The sequence below is a fragment of the Cetorhinus maximus genome, unplaced genomic scaffold (genome assembly GCF_964194155.1).
Source record: "Cetorhinus maximus unplaced genomic scaffold, sCetMax3.hap1.1 HAP1_SCAFFOLD_541, whole genome shotgun sequence".
Classification (NCBI taxonomy): Eukaryota; Metazoa; Chordata; class Chondrichthyes; order Lamniformes; family Cetorhinidae; genus Cetorhinus; species Cetorhinus maximus.
This window is the reverse complement of record NW_027596483.1, coordinates 190,514-210,152: the sequence shown is the minus strand read 5'-3', so window position 1 is coordinate 210,152 and position 19,639 is coordinate 190,514. Positions and strand designations below refer to the sequence as shown.

The window sequence follows — 19,639 nt, the reverse complement described above, 5'->3', positions numbered from 1 at the left end:
CCTGCCTCACCAACTCTCTCTCATCCAAAACTGGAGAGAGCATGGGAATGAGAGAGCACGGGGGTGGGGATGGTGGGTGGGATGGTGCAGAGATAGTTTGGGGGGTGGGAGAGAAAGCGTGGGGTTGGCAGAGAGGGTGTGGGCCAAGATGATGATCAGAGAGAGAGTGCATGTGAGAGACAGAGATTGTGTGTGTGAGAGAGAGATGGTGTGTGTGCGTGGGAGATTGTGTGTGCAAGAGATAGAGTGTGAGAGTGAGCGTGTGAGAGGGATTGTGAAAGTGGGATTGCACGTGAAAGGGAGAGAGTGAGAGAGAGTTGGGGTGAGAGGGTGAGAGAGTGCGGATGAGAGTGAGAGAGCTTTTGGGTGAGAGGTTTGGGGTGATAGGGAGGGAGAGTCGGGTGAGAGAGTGGGGAAGGGAGGGAGAGAGGTTTGGGGTGAGAGGGAGAGAGGGTTGGGGTGAGAGAGAGAGAGTGAGTTGGGGTATGAGGGTGGGAGGTTTGGGGTGAGAGGAAGAGACTGTTGGGGTGAGAGGGAAAGAGAGTTGTGGTGAGAGGGACAGCGGGTTCTGGTGAGATGGAGAGAGGGTTGCATTGAGAGGGAGAGAAGTTTGGGGTGAGTGGGAGAGAGTTTTGGTGAGAGTTAGAGAGGGTTGTGCAGAGAGGGAGAGAAGGATGGGGTGAGAGGGAGAGAGGGTTGGGTGAGAGGGAGAGAGGGTTGGTGTAAGAGGGAATGAGGAGATGGTGAGAGTGAAAGAGAGTTGGGGGGAGAGGGTGAGAGAGTGGGGATGATATTGAGAGAATTTTGGGTGAGTGGTTTGGGGTGATAGGGAGAGAGTGTTGGGGTGATTGGGAGAGAGAGTTGGGGAGATTGGGAGAGAGAGTTGGGGAGATTGGGAGAGAGAGTTGGGGAGATTGGGAGAGAGAGTTGGGGTGAGAGGGAGATAGAGTTGGGGTGAGAGGGAGATAGTGTTGGGGTAAGAGGGAGAGTGGGGATGAGATGGTAAGTTGGTTGGTGTGAGAGGGAGAATGGGTTGTGTTGAGAGGCAGAGAGGGTTGGAGTGAGAGGGAATGAGGGTTGGGGTGAGAGGGAATGAGGGTTGGGGTGAGAGGGAATGAGGGTTGGGGTGAGAGGGAGACAGTGTTGGGGTGAGAGGGAGACAGTGTTGGGGTGAGAGGGAGACAATGTTGGGGTGAGAGGGAGACAGTGTTGGGGTGAGAGGGAGACAGTGTTGGGGTGAGAGGGAGACAGTTTTGGGGTGAGAGGGAGACAGTGTTGGGGTGAGAGGGAGAGAGTGTTGGGGTGAGAGGGAGAGAGTGTTGGGGTGAGAGGAAGAGAGGGTTGGGGTGAGAGGGAGAGAGGGTTGGGGTGACAGGGAGAGAGGGTTGGGGTGAGAGGGAGAGAGAGTTTGGATGAGTGGGAGAGAGAGTTTGGGATCAGGGGATTTATATAGAGAATAGTAGTTACCCGGGATTGAGTTACAGGCTGGAATCTAATTGAGGGGTGCAGGGGGTTTATATATAGAATAATCGATACCCGGGATTGAGTAACAGACTGGAATCAAGAACAGTTGAAAATATCATTTTTGTTGTGGTGTGCTGAAGTGCAGGTTACAGAGGCTGATTCATGGAATGGGTAGTGTGAGTTTTTAACCAGCTTGATCCCAAATATCAAATTTAATTTCTCATTGGAACTATTTGATGTTTTGAGATTCAAAAGCCTCATTATCTTTGAATTCGAGTTCAAATTAAAAAAGTGTTCAAATTCATTATTCACAATCTAATGCAGCGAACAAAATCCTGGACCTTTATTCATCAATCCCATTTCCTATCTCTGTAGAAACTCCCTTCCACTGACAGATTCTGAGATCCATACTCAATCACAAAAACCACCACAGAAAAGTGACTGCTTATTTTAAACAGTGAATCTGAACTATTTGAAGTTCTGACTCAGACACAGAATCACAGAAATTTTGACTCTGTGGGATGAAAATTAACAGAATAACTTTGCAACATACAGGTAAATTGTAGTGACAGAAGGATACTTGTCTGTTCAAAAAGGATTCGATAAGTTGCCTCACAAAGCTTGTTACTCAGGACAAGAGCTCATACATTAACCTAATCTCCCCCCTCAGTACCTCTCAGGATTTGACAAATTGATCAAGTCACCCCTGATGCTACTTAATTTCAGGGAATACAACCCGAGAGGGAGAGTGGGTTGGGGACTGCGATTACTGCCAGTGTTTTGGGGGTTTGTGTGAGATCGGGGTTTGGAACTGGAGTAACACAACCAACAGGGGAAAGAAATATAGTTTTAATATTAAGCCAAAAATAAAGACAGGCCCTTGTTGAAACCATGTCTGTCCTGGGATTAACCCTCAGTGGACAGGAGCAGCAAGGGGTCCTGTCCTGTTATTAACATTCAATGGACAGGATCAGCAAGGGGTCCTATCCAGGCATTAACATTCAAAGGACAGGATCAGCAAGGGGTCCTATCCAGGGATTAACATTCAATGGACAGGATCAGCAAGGGGTCCTGTCCGGAGATTAACATTCAATGGACAGGGCTCCTAGGGGATAGAGTGAGCGACATTCCAAACATGTGCGAGAATCAGGGGGTGGAGTCTGTATCCAGCTCACTCAGGATAAATATGTATCAGGATATTCCCAAACCAGTCCCAAACCAGCAAACTCCCTGTGCACTCTCTCTCTGGAGAGAGTGAACAGCCTGCCCACTCTGGTTCAGTGTGTGTGTGTGTGTGTGTGTTTCTGTGTGTCTCAACCTGCTTTTGAACTGTGATTTGTTTGTGTTGGGAAGTTGCTGAGAGACTGACTTGAGAGTGGTAACTCTGGGATCTTGTTGTGCTATGTTGTGTTTTTTTAAAAATGTCCTAGTTTTTGTCCTTTTAACCAATTTTATCTGTTTTTCTCCTGAGAAATTTGTATTCTGAAAACTGGAAGGTGAGGATCCAAAGAGGGAAAGTCTGGGATAAGGACAAGGAGCTTCTTCCAGAGGGGGATAGTCTGAGGCCTGGTCCACAGGCTTCACCCACGTGAGTTGTGTCTGTTTATTAACCCAATCGAGGTTTAATTTTCATCTCTGAGAGACAGAGAGAGAGCGAAAGAGAGAGAGAGTGAGGAGAACAGAGATGTGAGTGAGATACAGAGAGAAACACAGGGGATGGGAAAGGTCTCTCAATCTGTTTTAGCATCTGGTTTATAACTGCGATATTTTGGTATTTGGATGTTGCTAAGGGATTGCATAACTGTGAAGGGGAGGGGGTGGGTGTGGGGGTGGAATCCTGGGCTCCTGCTGTGCTATTTTGTTTAGAAATGATCTTGCTTTGTGTGTTTAGTTAATTCTTTTCCCTCTCTCTGAGACAGAGTGAGAGAGAGAGAGGGGGACAGAGATGTGAGTGAGATAGGAAGAGAGATACAGAGAGAAACACAGGGGATGGGAAAGGTCTCTGAATTTGTTTTAGCCTCTGGTTTATAACTGGGATATTTTTGTATTTGGATGTTGCTAAGAGGTTGTGTAACTGTGAAGGGGTCGGTATGGGGGGGAATGGAATACTGGGATCTTGCTGTGCTATTTTGTTTAGAAATGTTCTTGCTTTGTGTTTTAGTCAATTCTTTTCCCTCTCTCTTTTCCCCAGGAATTTGGAGTTTGAAGACTGCAATGTGACTATGAATCCATGGGCAGGAGCTTTTCCCCAGTTTGGATGGATGGACTCAGGCCTGTTCCACACCCCCCACCCACCCACGTGAGTTGTGTCCCTTTATGACCCCGAGGTTTAATTTTAATCTCGGAGGGTCCCTGGTTTTTGGTTCATCGATGAAGCGGTTTCTGTTAGAGGATGGGGTGCTGGATTTTGAAACCCTGGGGTTAAAATATCCCGGCCTTGCGATTAGTCACAAACACATTAACCCTTTTGTGTGTGGCAAAGAGGAGATTAAAAATCTGAAACCTGAGGCTGTTTAAAAGCTTGTTATAATTCCAAAATAAGTCAGGGAGTTTAGCACCTTCTGGAGACTGATGGGTGGACAGTGGGAACTATAAATGGAACTATAAATGTAAAACATGGCCAGTGTGGTGTGGTGAGGGTGGGGAGAGAGCAGCCCCCAGTCTCTGCCACTCCAGCTTGTTCCCTCTCAATGTGATTTGTCGTTACTTTAATTGGGGTTGGGGGAGGGTGTTGGGGGGGGAGAGAGAGAGGGGGTGAGGCCCATTCCCCACTCACTGTCCCGCAATCCTCAGCCAATACATTTTTATCTGGTCATGAGCAGGTGGGTAGTGGGATCTTGCTGTGTACACATGGTCTCCACCCCCGCCCTGTTCTTTGCCCCCCACAAGAGTGACCACACTTTCAAAATAAAAGATTGAGGGAAAGGAGGAGGGTGCAGAGGGAGGGATGATGGAGGCAGAGATAGAGGAGGGTGCGGAGGGAGGGGGATAGACTGAGGCCTGGTCCACAGGCTTCACCCACGTGAGTTCTGTCTGTTTATTACCCCAATCGAGGTTTAATTTCCATCTCTGAGACACAGAGAGTGAGAGAGTGAATGAGTGAGGGGGACAGAGATGTGAGTGAGATAGGAAGAGAGATACAGAGAGAAACACAGGGGATGGGAAAGGTCTCTCAATCTGTTTTCGCCTCTGGTTTATAACTGGGATATTTTTGTATTTGGATGTTGCTAAGAGGTTGTGTAACTGTGAAAGAGGGGGTGGGGGTGGGTGTGGAATCCTGGGCTCTTGCTGTGCTATTTTGTTTAGAAATGTTCTTGCTTTGTGTTTTAGTCAAGTCTTTTCCCTCTCTCTTTTCCCCAGGAATTTGGTGTTTGAAGACTGCAATATGACTATGAATCCATGAGCAGGAGCTTTTCCCCAGCTTGGATGGATGGTCTCAGGCCTTTTCCACACCCCCCACCCACCCACGTGAGTTGTGTCTCTTTATAACCCCGAGGTTTAATTTTAATCTCGGAGGGACCCTGCTTTTTGGTTCATCGATGAAGTGGTTTCTGTTAGATGATGGGGTGCTGGATTTTGAAACCCTGGGGTTATAATATCCCGGCCTTGCGATTATTCACAAACACATTAACCCTTTGGTGTGTGACAAAGAGGAGATTAAAAATCTGAAATCTGAGGCTGTTTAAAAGCTGGTTATAATTGCAAAATAAGACAGGTGGGGAGACAGTGCGATGAAGTGGAATCTGTTCAATTAGATTCACAGGGGCCATTACTGTTCAGTTTCCTGATATTCTGACTTTAGTTTTACCTGTGTGATTTTCTGTGTCTTTCTCCCTCCAGCTTTTCTCTCTCTCTCCCTCTCTCTCTCTCCAGATCTCTTTGTGCCCATTTTAAACTTTAATCAACAAAAAATGACCAGAAACAGCAATGTGATTTGTCATTATTTTAAATGGGGAGACAGGAACATTTCATCTCTCTTTTCAATGCAGAGCACATGAGACAGGGGGAAGGAAAATAGGAAGATGGACAGAGAGAGAACGAGCGAGAAAGAGGGATGGAGAAAGAGAGGACAGGGACAAGGGCCTAGATAGGAGCATCCATCTTTACCCTGAATGTGAGAGACGGGAGCAGAGAGAGAAAAGGGAGGGAGTGATTGAAACAGAGAGAGAGGGGGATGCCAAGGCGAGTGGAGGTGTAAAAACAGGAGGGGGTGTGGGAAAAGAGAGACAGGGTCTAATGGTCTCCAGTGTGTAGTCACAAGCCACCTCCACTCACATCCTCTGAGATAGAATGAGATTTTAAAATAAATCCTGGGATGGTAATTTTAAAAAGTGTCCCAAAGGAATGAGCAGCCCCTTCCCAAACTGAAAGAGGGAGTTTAGCACCTTCTGGAGTCTGATGGGGGGGGGGACAGGGCGAACCATTTTAATTCAATTTATGCAGTTAAATGTCCTTGCTTTTGTCCTTTCAACAAAATTTATCTCTTTTTCTCCTGAGAAATTTGTATTCTGAAAACTGGAAGGTGAGGATCCATAGAGGGAAAGTCTGGGTCAAGGACAAGGAGCTTCTTCCAGAGGGGGATAGTCTGAGGCCTGGTCCACAGGCTTCACCTACATGAATTGTGTCTGTTTATTACCCCAATCGAGGTTTAATTTTCATCTCTGAGAGACAGACAGAGAGAGAGAGGGGGACAGAGATATGAGTGAGATAGGAAGAGAGATACAGAGAGAAACACAGGGGATGGGAAATGTCTCTGAATTTGTTTTAGCCTCTGGTTTATAACTGGGATATTTTTGTATTTGGATGTTGCTAAGAGGTTGTGTAACTGTGAAGGGGTCGGCAAGGGGGGGATGGAATCCTGGGCTCTTGCTGTGCTATTTTGTTTAGAAATGTTCTTGCTTTGTGTTTTAGTCAATTCTTTTCTCTCTCTCTTTTCCCCAGGAATTTGGAGTTTGAAGACTGCAATGTGACTATGAATCCATGGGCAGGAGCTTTTCCCCAGCTTGGATGGATGGACTCAGGCCTGTTCCACACCCCCCACCCACCCACGTGAGTTGTGTCTCTTTATGACCCCGAGGTTTTAATTTTAATCTCGGAGGGACCCTGGTTTTTGGTGCATCGATGAAGCGGTTTCTGTTAGATGATGGGGTGCTGGATTTTGAAACCCTGGGGTTAAAATATCCCGGCCTCGCGATTAGTCACAAACACATTAACCCTTTTGTGTGTGGCAAAGAGGAGATTAAAAATCAGAAACCTGAGGCTGTTTAAAAGCTTGTTATAATTCCAAAATAAGACCGGGAGTTTAGCACCTTCTGGAGACTGATGGGTGGACAGGGGGAACTATAAATGGAACTATAAATGTAAAACATGGCCAGTGTGGTGTGGTAAGGGTGGGGAGAGAGCAGCCCCCAGTCTCTACCTTTCAGCTTGTTCCCTCTCAATGTGATTTGTCGTTACTTTAATTGGGGTTGGGGGAGGGTGTTGGGAGGGGAGAGAGAGACGGGGTGAGGCCCATTCCCCACTCACTGTCCCGCAATCCTCAGCCAATACATTTTTCACTGGTCATGAGCAGGTGGGTAGTGGGATCTTGCTGTGTACACATGGTCTCCACCCCCCGCCCTGTTCTTTGCCCCCCACAAGAGTGACCACACTTTCAAAATAAAAGATTGAGGGAAAGGAGGAGGGTGCGGAGGGAGGGATGATGGAGACAGAGATAGAGGAGGGTGTGGAGGGAGGGGGATAGACTGAGGCCTGGTCCACAGGCTTCACCCACGTGAGTTGTGTCTGTTTATTACCGCAATCGAGGTTTAATTTCCATCTCTGAGACACAGAGTGAGAGAGTGAATGAGTGAGGGGGGCAGAGATGTGAGTGAGATAAGAAGAGAGATACAGAGAGAAACACAGGGGATGGGAAAGGTCCTCAATCTGTTTTAGCCTCTGGTTTATAACTGGGATATTTTGGTATTTGGATGTTGCTAAGAGGTTGTGTAACTTTGAAGGGGAGGGGGTGGGTGTGGGGGTGGAATCCTGGGCTCTTGCTGTGCTATTATGTTTAGAAATGATCTTGCTTTGTGTTTTAGTCAATTCTTTTCCCTCTCTCTTTTCCCCAGGAATTTGGAGTTTGAAGACTGCAATGTGACTATGAATCCATGGGCAGGAGCTTTTCCCCAGCTTGGATGGATGGACTCAGGCCTGTTCCACACCCCCCACCCACCCACGTGAGTTGTGTCTCTTTATGACTCCTAGGTTTAATTTTAATCTCTGAGGGACCCTGGTTTTTGGTTCATCGATGAAGCGGTTTCTGTTAGATAATGGGGTGCTAGATTTTGAAACCCTGGGGTTAAAATATCCCGGCCTTGCGATTATTCACAAACACATTAACCCTTTGCTGTGTGGCAAAGAGGAGATTAATAATCTGAAACCTGAGGCTGTTTAAAAGCTTGTGAGAATTCCAAAATAAGACAGGGAGTTTAGCACCTTCTGGAGACTGATGGGTGGACAGGGGGAACTATAAATGTAAAACATGGCCAGTGTGGTGTGGTGAGGGTGGGGAGAGAGCAGCCCCCAGTCTCTGCCTCTCCAGCTTGTTCCCTCTCAATGTGATTTGTCGTCACTTTAATTGGGGGTGGGGGAGGGTGTTGGGGTGGAGAGAGAGAGGGGGTGAGGCACATTCCCCACTCACTGTTCCGCAATCCTCAGCCAATACATTTTTAACTGGTCATGAGCAGGTGGGGAGTGGGATCTTGCTGTGTCACATGGTCTCCACCCCCCCCCCGCCCCGTTCTTTGCCCCCCACAAGAGTGACCACACTTTCAAAATAAAAGATTGAGGACCCCAATCGAGGTTTAGTTTCCATTTCTGAGACACAGAGTGAGAGAGTGAATGAGTGAGGGGGACAGAGATGTGAGTGAGATAGGAAGAGAGATACAGAGAGAAACACAGGGGATGGGAAAGGTCTCTTAATCTGTTTTAGCCTCTGGTTTATAACTGGGATATTTTTGTATTTGGATGTTGCTAAGAGATTGTGTAACGGTGAAAGAGGGGGTGGGGGTGGGGGTGGAATCCTGGGCTCCTGCTGTGCTATTATGTTTAGAAATGATCTTGCTTTGTGTTTTAGTCAATTCTTTTCCCTCTCTCTTTTCCCCAGGAATTTGGAGTTTGAAGACTGCAATGTGACTATGAATCCATGGGCAGGAGCTTTTCCCCAGCTTGGATGGATGGACTCAGGCCTGTTCCACACCCCCCACCCACCCACGTGAGTTGTGTCTCTTTATGACTCCTAGGTTTAATTTTAATCTCTGAGGGACCCTGGTTTTTGGTTCATCGATGAAGCGGTTTCTGTTAGATAATGGGGTGCTAGATTTTGAAACCCTGGGGTTAAAATATCCCGGCCTTGCGATTATTCACAAACACATTAACCCTTTGCTGTGTGGCAAAGAGGAGATTAATAATCTGAAACCTGAGGCTGTTTAAAAGCTTGTGAGAATTCCAAAATAAGACAGGGAGTTTAGCACCTTCTGGAGACTGATGGGTGGACAGGGGGAACTATAAATGTAAAACATGGCCAGTGTGGTGTGGTGAGGGTGGGGAGAGAGCAGCCCCCAGTCTCTGCCTCTCCAGCTTGTTCCCTCTCAATGTGATTTGTCGTCACTTTAATTGGGGGTGGGGGAGGGTGTTGGGGTGGAGAGAGAGAGGGGGTGAGGCACATTCCCCACTCACTGTTCCGCAATCCTCAGCCAATACATTTTTAACTGGTCATGAGCAGGTGGGGAGTGGGATCTTGCTGTGTCACATGGTCTCCACCCCCCCCCCGCCCCGTTCTTTGCCCCCCACAAGAGTGACCACACTTTCAAAATAAAAGATTGAGGACCCCAATCGAGGTTTAGTTTCCATTTCTGAGACACAGAGTGAGAGAGTGAATGAGTGAGGGGGACAGAGATGTGAGTGAGATAGGAAGAGAGATACAGAGAGAAACACAGGGGATGGGAAAGGTCTCTTAATCTGTTTTAGCCTCTGGTTTATAACTGGGATATTTTTGTATTTGGATGTTGCTAAGAGATTGTGTAACGGTGAAAGAGGGGGTGGGGGTGGGGGTGGAATCCTGGGCTCTTGCTGTGCTATTTTGTTTAGAAATGATCTTACTTTGTGTTTTAGTCAATTCTTTTCTCTCTCTCTTTTCCCCAGGAATTTGGAGTTTGAAGACTGCAATGTGACTATGAATCCATGGGCAGGAGCTTTTCCCCAGCTTGGATGGATGGACTCAGGCCTGTTCCACATCCCCCCACCCACCCACGTGAGTTCTGTATCTTTACGACCCCGAGGTTTAATTTTAATCTCGGAGGGACCCTGGTTTTTGGTTCATCGATGAAGCGGTTTCTGTCAGATGATGGGGTGCTGGATTTTGAAACCCTGGGGTTAAAATATCCTGGCCTTGCGATTAGTCACAAACACATTAACCCTTTGGAGTGTGACAAAGAGGAGATTAAAAATCTGAAACCTGAGGCTGTTTAGAAGCTTGTTATAATTCCAAAATAAGACAGGGAGTTTAGCACCTTCTGGAGACTGATGGGTGGACAGGGGGAACCATTTTAATCCAGTTCACGCAGCTTCTGTGTGTGAATTTCTCTCTCTCTCTCTCCATCCTCCTGATCTTGCTGTGCCCACAGGGGCCTGTGGCCTTTCCCCACATGAGAGAGAGAGAAAGGAGAAGTCAGGGGAAAGAGGGGGAGAGATAACAAAACAGAGAGGAGTTGGTGTGGGTAGGTGAGACGACACAGGGTCCGGGGGGAGAGAGAGAGGGCTCCTCGTGTGCAGTCACTGCCCAGCTCCCAGTCAGGGCCTTCCAGAAAGTGGGATTTGACCCCAACTGAAATCCCGAGGCAGTGATTTGAAAATGTCTCCTGAGAGAATCCAGCAGCTCCCCCGTTTGAGTTTCAGCCCTTTCAGGGGGTTGTGGTGGGGAGGGAGGGAGGTAACTGAGGGGATGGCCCCTAGATTGGGGAATTCCCACGGGGAAGGCGGGGAGAGAGAGTCTTTCACAGCAGGTGTGGAGATAGGGAAAGTCATGGGATCTTGCTGTGTAAAAAAATAAAACACAGAGGCCGCCAGCCTTTCCTGGACTGCATCAGTGACCACACTTGATAGAAATGGGTTCATGGAGTGTGAAGCAGTCAGAGAGAGGGAGAGGGAGAGGGAGAGGGAGGGGGCCTGAAATGAGAACCCGGAGCCTGTGCGAAGGCTTCTTCTCACCCCCAGAGTCATGTCGGTGTGTGTTAGACAGGCCGGGCCACGGGCTTTCCTGGGTTAAATGGAAGGGGCAGCAGCCATTTCAATTGAGTTTAATGTAAATCTAAGGGTGCGGGCTGGTGGTGAGGGTGGGGAGAGAGCAGCCCCCAGTCTCTGTCTCTCCCTCTTGTTCCGTCTCTCCCTCTCTCCCTCCAGCCAATTCTGTCCATAATTCATCTTTCAGTAAAATGTATAAGAAAACCAATGTGATTTGTCGTTACTTTAATTGGGGGTGGGGGAGGGTGTTTGGGGGGGTGGGGGGGTGAGAGAGGGGGTGAGGCCCATTCCCCACTCACTGTCCCGCAATCCTCAGCCAATACATTTTTAACTGGTCATGAGCAGGTGGGGAGTGGGATCTTGCTGTGTACACATGGTATCCACCCCCCCCGCCCTGTTCCTTGCCCCCCACAAGAGTGACCACACTTTCAAAATAAAAGATTGAGGGAAAGGAGGAGGGAAAGGAGGGAGGGATGATGGAGGCAGAGAGAGAGGAGGGTGCGGAGGGAGGGGGATAGACTGAGGCCTGGTCCACAGACTTCACCCATGTGAGTTTTGCCTGTTTCTTACCCCAATCGAGGTTTAATTTCCATCTCTGAGACACAGAGTGAGAGAGTGAATGAGAGAGGGGGACAGAGATGTGAGTGAGATAAGAAGAGAGATACAGAGAGAAACACAGGGGATGGGAAAGGTCTCTCAATCTGTTTTAGCCTCTGATTTATAACTTGGATATTTTTGTATTTGGATGTTGCTAAGAGGTTGTGTAACTGTGAAAGAGGGGGTGGGGGTGGGGGTGGAATCCTGGGCTCTTGCTGTGCTATTTTGTTTAGAAACGTTCTTGCTTTGTGTTTTAGTCAATTCTTTTCCCTCTCTCTTTTCCCCAGGAATTTGGAGTTTGAAGACTGCAATGTGATTATGAATCCATGGGCAGGAGCTTTTCCCCAGCTTGGATGGATGGACTCAGGCCTGTTCCACAGCCCCCCACCCACCCACGTGAGTTGTGTCTCTTTACGACCCCGAGGTTTAATTTTAATCTCGGAGGGACCCTGGTTTTTGGTGCATCGATGAAGCGGTTTCTGTTAGATGATGGGGTGCTGGATTTTGAAACCCTGGGGTTAAAATATCCCGGCCTTGCGATTAGTCACAAACACATTAACCCTTTGGTGTGTGACAAAGAGGAGATTAAAAATCTGAAACCTGAGGCTGTTTAGAAGCTTGTTATAATTCCAAAATAAGACAGGGAGTTTAGCACCTTCTGGAGACTGATGGGTGGACAGGGGGAACCATTTTAATTCAGTTTACGCAGCTTCTGTGTGTGGATTTCTCTCTCTCTCTCTCCATCCTCCTGATCTTGCTGTGCCCACAGGGGCCTGTGGCCTTTCCCCACATGAGAGAGAGAGAAAGGAGAGGTCAGGGGAAAGAGGGGGAGAGATAACAAAACAGAGAGGAGTTGGTGTGGGTAGGTGAGAAGACACAGGGTCCGGGGGGAGAGAGAGAGGGCTCCTCGTGTGCAGTCACTGCCCAGCTCCCAGTCAGGGCCTTCCAGAAAGTGGGATTTGACCCCAACTGAAATCCCGAGGCAGTGATTTGAAAATGTCTCCTGAGAGAATCCAGCTGCTCCCCCGTTTGAGTTTCAGCCCTTTCAGGGGGTTGTGGTGCTGGGGAGGGAGGGAACTGAGGGGATGGCCCCCAGACTGGGGAATTCCCACGGGGAAATCGGGGAGAGAGAGGCTTTCACAGCAGGTGTGGAGATAGGGAAAGTCATGGGATCTTGCTGTGTAAAAAAATAAAACACAGAGGCCGCCAGCCTTTCCTGGACTGCATCAGTGACCACACTTGATAGAAATGGGTTCATGGAGTGTGAAGCAGTCAGAGAGAGAGAAGAGGGAGAGGGAGAGAGAGAGGGAGGGGGAGAGGGCCTGAAATGAGAACCCGGAGCCTGTGCGAAGGCTTCTTCTCACCCCCAGAGTCATGTCGGTGTGTGTTAGACAGGCCGGGCCACGGGCTTTCCTGGGTTAAATGGAAGGGGCAGCAGCCATTTCAATTGAGGTTAATGTAGATCTGAGGGTGCGGGCTGGTGGTGAGGGTGGGGAGAGAGCAGCCTCCAGTCTCTGTCTCTCCAGCTTGTTCCCTCTCTCCCTCTCTCTCTCTCCAGCCAATTCTGTCCATAATTCATCTTTCAATAAAATGTATAAAAACACCAATGTGATTTGTCGTTACTTTAATTGGGGGTGGGGGAGGATGTTGGGGGGAGGAGAGAGAGGGGGTGAGGCCCATTCCTCACTCACTGACCCGCTATCCTCAGCCAATACATTTTTAACTGGTCATGAGCAGGTGGGGAGTGGGATCTTGCTGTGTACACATGTGGGCAGAGAGAGAGGTGGGTGCAGAGGGCGGAGTGATGGGGGCAGAGAGAGAGGTGGGTGCAGAGGGAGGAGTGATGGGGGCAGAGAGAGAGAAAGAGGAACAGAATGAGGGAGACTTTGACAGAGAGGGGGTGGGGGTGTTGGGGGCTCAGAGGCAGGGGAAGGAGACACAGGGTCTGGGGGTGTCCCCCTCCATTGTGGGACCGCTCGTGGGATCCTGCTGTGCAGAATTGCCTTAGTTGCAACTCTAATAACTATTTGATTGACTGGGGGATGTGATTGTGGAACTATAAATGTAAAAGATGGCCAGTGTGGTGTGGATTTTTGTCGATGGTGAGACAGGAGCTTTCCAGAGTGCCCTTTCTATCCAGCACTCACAGGGGCGTGGAATTAAAAAGGCCGGAACTTGTACCCGGGTCTAATTCACCAAGAGGGAGGGAGAGAGAAAGGGGAGAGGGAGGGAAACAGGGAGAGAGAGGGACAGGGAGGGGAGAGACGAGGATCTGGGGGCCTCCGGCGTGCAGTGACTGCCCAGCTCCCAGCCTCTGGAGAAAAGACCCTCACTCCCAGCCTCCCAGAAGTTTGGATTAGTGAAAAGAAAATGTGTCACTGAGGGGCCAATCTGTGCCAGTTTGTTTCAAGATATTTCTCTGCCTTTGCCTTTCCATCAACTCTCAGTCTAAACCAATCTGATGTGACTGTGAGCACACTGCAGTGTGTGGGATCTTTCCGTACGCAAATGCCAAACAGGTTTTCCCAAATGACCAGCAGGGAGCACACTTTGAAAATTAATTTCCCGACTGGTGAAGCAGGCGGGAGGGCCTGAAGTGAAACTTGTTCAAGTGAGGCTGTTTCCCCGAATAATGCTGCTGTTTTAGACACTGCGATGAATTGAGGCTTGAATGAAATGTGCGGGAACCATTTTGAATTGAGTTTATTGAGGGCCTGACTGTGGATTTCTCTCTCTCTGCCTCTCCATATTCTGGCATGGGAGAAACAGAGAGAGAGAGAGAGAGACAGAGGGAGAGAGGGAGAGAGAGAGAGAGAGAGAGAGAGAGAGGTGGGAAAGAGGAAAGATTGAGGCAACTATTGAGTGGGGAGGTTAACAGATGGTGGGAGGGGACGGTTATGAGGGAGAGAGACAGACAGCATCTGGGGTTTGTCCAGTCCATGTCCCTCGTGGGGCTGTTTTTGGGATCCTGCTGTGCGCTGCAATTGTAAACATTGATGCGTTTACTTTCGGAGGGCCTGGAATTGAATTTCTAAATGTGAGGCTGCGTAAAGGCCTGTTATTTTTATGTTGCTTATTTATTGTTCTATTTCCTGTGTTGAATCCCCATCACTGATTTCTCTGAAAGTTTTCATATATTTTGTAAAGCAATTAGTTCCCAACCCCGGGCCCAGTTTTAAAGAGGAAGATTAGCTTTTTCTAGGAATAGGGGGTGGGGGAAGGATACCTGGCTAACATCACCTTGCTTGTGGGATCTTGCTGTGCGTGTCCAACCTGCAGCCTGGTTGGACGTGGGGAAGTGTGAGGTCATGCACTTTGGTAGGAAGAATAGAGGCATAGACTATTTTCTAAATGGGGAGAGAATTCAGAAATCTGGAGCGCAAAGGGACTTGGGAGCCCTAGTCCAGGATTCTCTTAAGGTTAACTTGCAGGTTGAGTCGGTAGTTAGAAAGGCAAATGCAATGTTGGCATTTATTTCGAGAGGACTAGAATATAAAAGCAGGGATGTGCTGCTGAGGCTTTATAAGGCTGTGGTCAGACCGCATTTAGAATATTGGGAGCAATTTTGGGCCCCGTAACTCAGGAAGGATGTGCTGGCCCTGGAGAGGGTCCAGAGGAGGCTCACGAGAACGATCCCAGGAATGAAAGGCTTAACATATGAGGAACGTTTGAGGACTCTGGGTCTATACTCGATGGTGTTTAGAAGGATGAGGGGGGATCTGATTGAAACTCACAGAATACTGAAATGCCTGGATAGAGTGGACGTGGGGAAGATGTTTCCATTAGCAGGAGAGACCAGGACCCGAGGACACAGCCTCAGAGTAAAGGTGAAGACCTTTTAGAACAGAGATGAGGAGAAACTTGTTTAGCTAGAGAGTGGTGAATCTATGGAATTCATTGCCACAGAAGGCTGTCGAGGCCAGGTCATTGAGTGTATTTAAGACCGAGATAGATAGGTTCTTGATTGATAAGGGGATCAAAGATTACGGGGAGAAGGCGGGAGAATGGGGTTGAGAAACTTATCAGCCACGATTGAATGGCGGAGCAGACTCGATGGGCCAAATGGCCTCATTTCTGCTCCTAGGTCTTATGGTCATATCCCTTGTGGGGCTGTTTGTGGGATCCTGCTGTGCACTGCAATTGTAAACATTGATTTTCGAATGTTTGAGCTCCTTGAATTGAATGTCTAAATGTGAGGCTGTGCTTGTTAGTTTGATATTGTTTATTTATTGTTATAATTCCCTGTGTTGAAGGCCAGATGAGGAATGGGACAGGGGTGGGGAGTGGGGGGGTTTAATTCCAGCGATTTCTCTCAAGCCTTCAAAAAGTTGCAATACAATCAGTTCCACCCAGCCGACCCCAGTTTAAAAGAGGTAGATTAGACTTTTCTGGGGGTGAGGGAAGGAAGGATACCTGGCTAACATCACCTGGCTTTTGGGATCTTTCTGTGCTTGTCTGGCCTGCAGCCTGTCCTGCACCGCAACCATGGTTACCCTCCCCGAGTTCAGTTTACTGACGGCCTGATTGAGGATTGTTCCCATTTCCCACCGCCCCCCGCCCCCATTTCTCTCCGTAAATCATCGATAAATGTAAAACATGGCCACAGCGCATCATTATTTCAAATGGTCAGACAGAGACTTTTCGAATCAAGTTCAATCCTGAGGAAGGGGGAAAGAACAGAGATAGGGACAGATTATCAAGCGGGAGAGAGAGAGAGAGAGGGAAAGATGAGCGGGGATGGGGTGGGCTGGATAGGTACAGAGGGAGGGGGAGAGAGAGACAGAGGGAGAGGTGACAGTGTTTGAATCGGAAAGTGCAATGTGAATATTTAGTGTGCAAACAGCAGCAGCCCTGGAGTGAGCAGGTAGAGGGGGTGAGGCCAGTGAATGGGAGAGGGACGGTGAGGTGGGGATGATCAGTGTTTGTGTGTTATGTACAATCAGGCAGTAAAACAGCTGGAGCTGTCAGGTTAAACACAGAGGGAGAGGGCTGGTCACGAGGCATTTACACCGTCATCTCATTTCAAATCTGTTCCCATTGTCTGTGTTTACTAACAGGGGGTGTGTTTACTAAATGATGCCTCTACCCCCACTCCACCGCCCCTCCGAGATTGTGGATGTAAGTGAGTGAGAAGAGCCCTGGGATCTTGCTGTGTCTTTTTTGTTTCAGTAATGTTTGCTTTATTTTAATCATTTTGAATTGAGTTTATTGAGGCCCTGGCTGTGGTTTTCTCTCTCTCTCTGCCTCTATATTCTGCCATGGGAGAAACAGAGAGAGAGAGAGAGAGAGAGAGAGAGGGAGGGAGGGAGAGAGAGAGAAGGGAAAGAGGAAAGATTGAGGGAACTATTGAGTGGGGAGGTTAACAAATGGTGGGAGGGGACGGTTATGAGGGAGAGAGACAGACAGACAGCATCTGAGGTTTGTCCAGTCCACGTCCCTCGTGGGGCTGTTTGTGGGATCCTGCTGTGCGCTGCAATTGTAAACATTGATGTGTTGACTTTCGGAGGTCCTGGAATTGAATTTCTAAATGTGAGGCTGCGTAAAGGCCTGTTATTTTTATGTTGCTTATTTATTGTTCTATTTCCTGTGTTGAATCCCCATCACTGATTTCTCTGAAGTTTTCATATATTTTGTAAATCAATTAGTTCCCAACCCCGGGCCCAGTTTTAAAGAGGAAGATTAGCTTTTTCTAGGAATAGGGGGTGGGGGAAGGATACCTGGCTAACATCACCTTGCTTGTGGGATCTTGCTGTGCGTGTCCAACCTGCAGCCTGTCCTGCACTGCAACCCTGTGGCTGCCCTCCCCCTGAATTCAGTTCAGTGACGGGCTGATTGAGGATTGCTCCCATTTCCCGCCCCCCTCCCCCCTCATTTCTCTCAGTAAATCATGGATAAATATAAAACATGGCCACAGTGCATCATTATTTCAAATAGTCAGACAGAAGCTTTTCAGAGACGCATTTCAGTCAAGATTGATCCTGAGGTAAAGAAAAGGAAGAGAGATAGCGACAGATTAGAGAGGGAAAGATGAGCAGAGATAGAGAGAGGAGGCTAGATAGGTATAGAGGGAGGGGGAGAGAGAGACAGAGGGAGAGAGGTGACAGTGTTTGAATCGGAACGTGCAATGTGAATATTTAGTGTGCAAACAGCAGCAGCCCTGGAGTGAGCAGGTAGAGGGGGTGAGGACAGTGAATGGGAGAGGGACGGTGAGAGGGGAATGATCAGTGTTTGTGTGGTTTTTACAATGAGGCAGTGAAACAGCTGGAGCTAGCAGGTTAAACACTGAGGGAGAGACGCAGCCTCTGGGAGTTGGGGGGACAGGGGAGGCACTGGGGTGGTCTCCAGTGTTTATTCACAGCCCCAGCCTCAGAGTAAAGGCCCCACATGCCCACCTCCCCCTTTTGATTGAGATTGTGGCTGTGAGGGAGTGAGAAGAGCCCCTGGGATCTTGCTGTGTCTTGTGTTTTAAAATTCTGTGCTTTATTTTAATCAATTTCCATTTCTCTCTCTCTCCCTCTCCGCCCCAAGGAGAATGGATTTGGCAGCTGCAGCTCGGACGATGCAGAGAGAGAATCGATTTGCCGCGAGGAATCCTCGGACAAGAGCTGTAACCGGAGAGAAAAATAATAAAAATGTATCCGTGTCTTTGTCACTCATTCTTATACCCGGAGAAAGGACGTGTGGAATTTTCACACCGACGATTGGGTTCAGTGTCGGTGGCGGGGGGTGGGGGGTGGTTGGGGAATGGGGGTTTTACTCAGGGGGATCCAGGTTGAGACACGGTGCTGCGGAGAGCCCAATCTAATCCCATCGAGTTCAATCCCTCCACCTCGTCCTGCCGCTCTTATCTCTGCTCACTCTTACTCAGTGATAGTTTCAGGGCCTGAAACACTCACAGGGTCTGCATTCGATTCACGGCCTGGATCATTATCCTTTAACGGTATCAATTCTGCATTATTTTCAGGGTCTCCTATTAGATCGGGGGCCTGTCTTTGTTTGATGGTTTTGATCAGTTTGAGGGGATTCAGTTGTTGCTGGGTGGATTTGTTTCTGCTTTTGATTTATTACCGCCCAAGGAAGATCATCCTCAGAAACTGTTCAGCACAAACTTAACCAAGACATAAGGGCCCCCGGCTTCTGTTAGGCCTCAGGCCTCCGATGGCCTCTGTTGGCACACACCCAACAAATCAGACATCGGCGGGAGAGGCATCATGCCCGTCGTGTCTGTATTACTTTAATGGCCTCTATGAGTATTTATTTCACGGCCCGTGTGGGTTTCAGTGTTTAATGTTGGATTTGAGGGATTCTGTTAGTTTCAGTGATTGAATAAATTTCGAGGTCTGTATTTCCCCTGGTGTAATTGTAATTTCAGGGACCATATTCATTTTTTGGCTCAGTAATAGTTTCAGGCGCCGTCTAATGATCAGGGCCAAAATGAGTTTCATGGTGAATCCTAGTCTCAGGGGCTCCATTAGTTTCAATGCCTGATTTCGATTCCGGAACTAGATTATTTATTCCGGGTCTGCATTTTTTTCATAGTCTCTATTAATTCCGGGTCCAGTATTAGTGTCGGGTCTGCATTGGTTTCTGGCCGTGTATTAGTTTCAGGGTCAGTATTAATTCCAGACCATCTATTAGTTTCAGGGTCAGTATTAATTCCAGACCATGTATTAGTTTCAGGGTCAGTATTAATTCCAGACCATGTATTAGTTTCAGGGTCAGTATTAATTCCAGACCGTGTATTAGTTTCAGGGTCGGTATTAATTCCAGACCGTGTATTAGTTTCAGGGTCATTATTAATTCCAGACCATGTATTAGTTTCAGGGTCAGTATTAATTCCAGACCATGTATTAGTTTCAGGGTCAGTATTAATTCCAGACCGTGTATTAGTTTCAGGGTCAGTATTAATTCCAGACCGTGTATTAGTTTCAGGGTCAGTATTAATTCCAGACCGTGTATTAGTTGCAGGGTCAGTATTAATTCCAGACCATGTATTAGTTTCAGGGTCAGTATTAATTCCAGACCGTGTATTAGTTTCAGGGTCAGTATTAATTCCAGACCATGTATTAGTTTCAGGGTCAGTATTAATTCCAGACCATGTATTAGTTGCAGGGTCAGTATTAATTCCAGACCGTGTAATAGTTTCAGGGTCAGTATGGGCTTGAGGATCTTTAGTGTCAGGGCAATGATTAGAGCCGGGGGGTGGAAAAGGAGGAGGGGGGTGGCAGAAATTTCGGGTGTGGAGGGCCAGAGTGCGAAATTACAGGGGAGGGGGGAAAGGAAAGAGCGCGGGGGG

At 48.1% G+C, this 19,639-nt stretch overlaps 1 protein-coding gene across 3 annotated transcripts in view; it reads left to right on the top strand.

The window, feature by feature from the left end:
• The first annotated feature begins 2,652 nt into the window (after positions 1 to 2,652).
• The window catches only part of LOC144674049 (uncharacterized), an 80,766-nt gene continuing 63,779 nt past the window's right edge, over positions 2,653 to 19,639 (top strand). Inside the window, exons 1-9 of one of the 3 annotated variants that reach the window (XM_078535586.1) lie at positions 2,653 to 3,052; positions 3,656 to 3,763; positions 4,825 to 4,932; positions 6,406 to 6,513; positions 7,575 to 7,682; positions 8,612 to 8,719; positions 9,649 to 9,757; positions 11,631 to 11,739; positions 17,872 to 17,986. In XM_078535586.1, the coding sequence (XP_078391712.1) occupies positions 4,895 to 4,932; positions 6,406 to 6,513; positions 7,575 to 7,682; positions 8,612 to 8,719; positions 9,649 to 9,757; positions 11,631 to 11,645 (486 nt within the window). In that variant the 5' untranslated portion in view covers positions 2,653 to 3,052; positions 3,656 to 3,763; positions 4,825 to 4,894 and the 3' untranslated portion in view covers positions 11,646 to 11,739; positions 17,872 to 17,986. Of the gene's footprint in view, positions 3,053 to 3,655; positions 3,764 to 4,824; positions 4,933 to 6,405; positions 6,514 to 7,574; positions 7,683 to 8,611; positions 8,720 to 9,648; positions 9,758 to 11,630; positions 11,740 to 17,871; positions 17,987 to 19,639 lie in introns of those variants that run through there. The other 2 variants (XM_078535587.1, XM_078535588.1) reach the window with 2 other exon arrangements.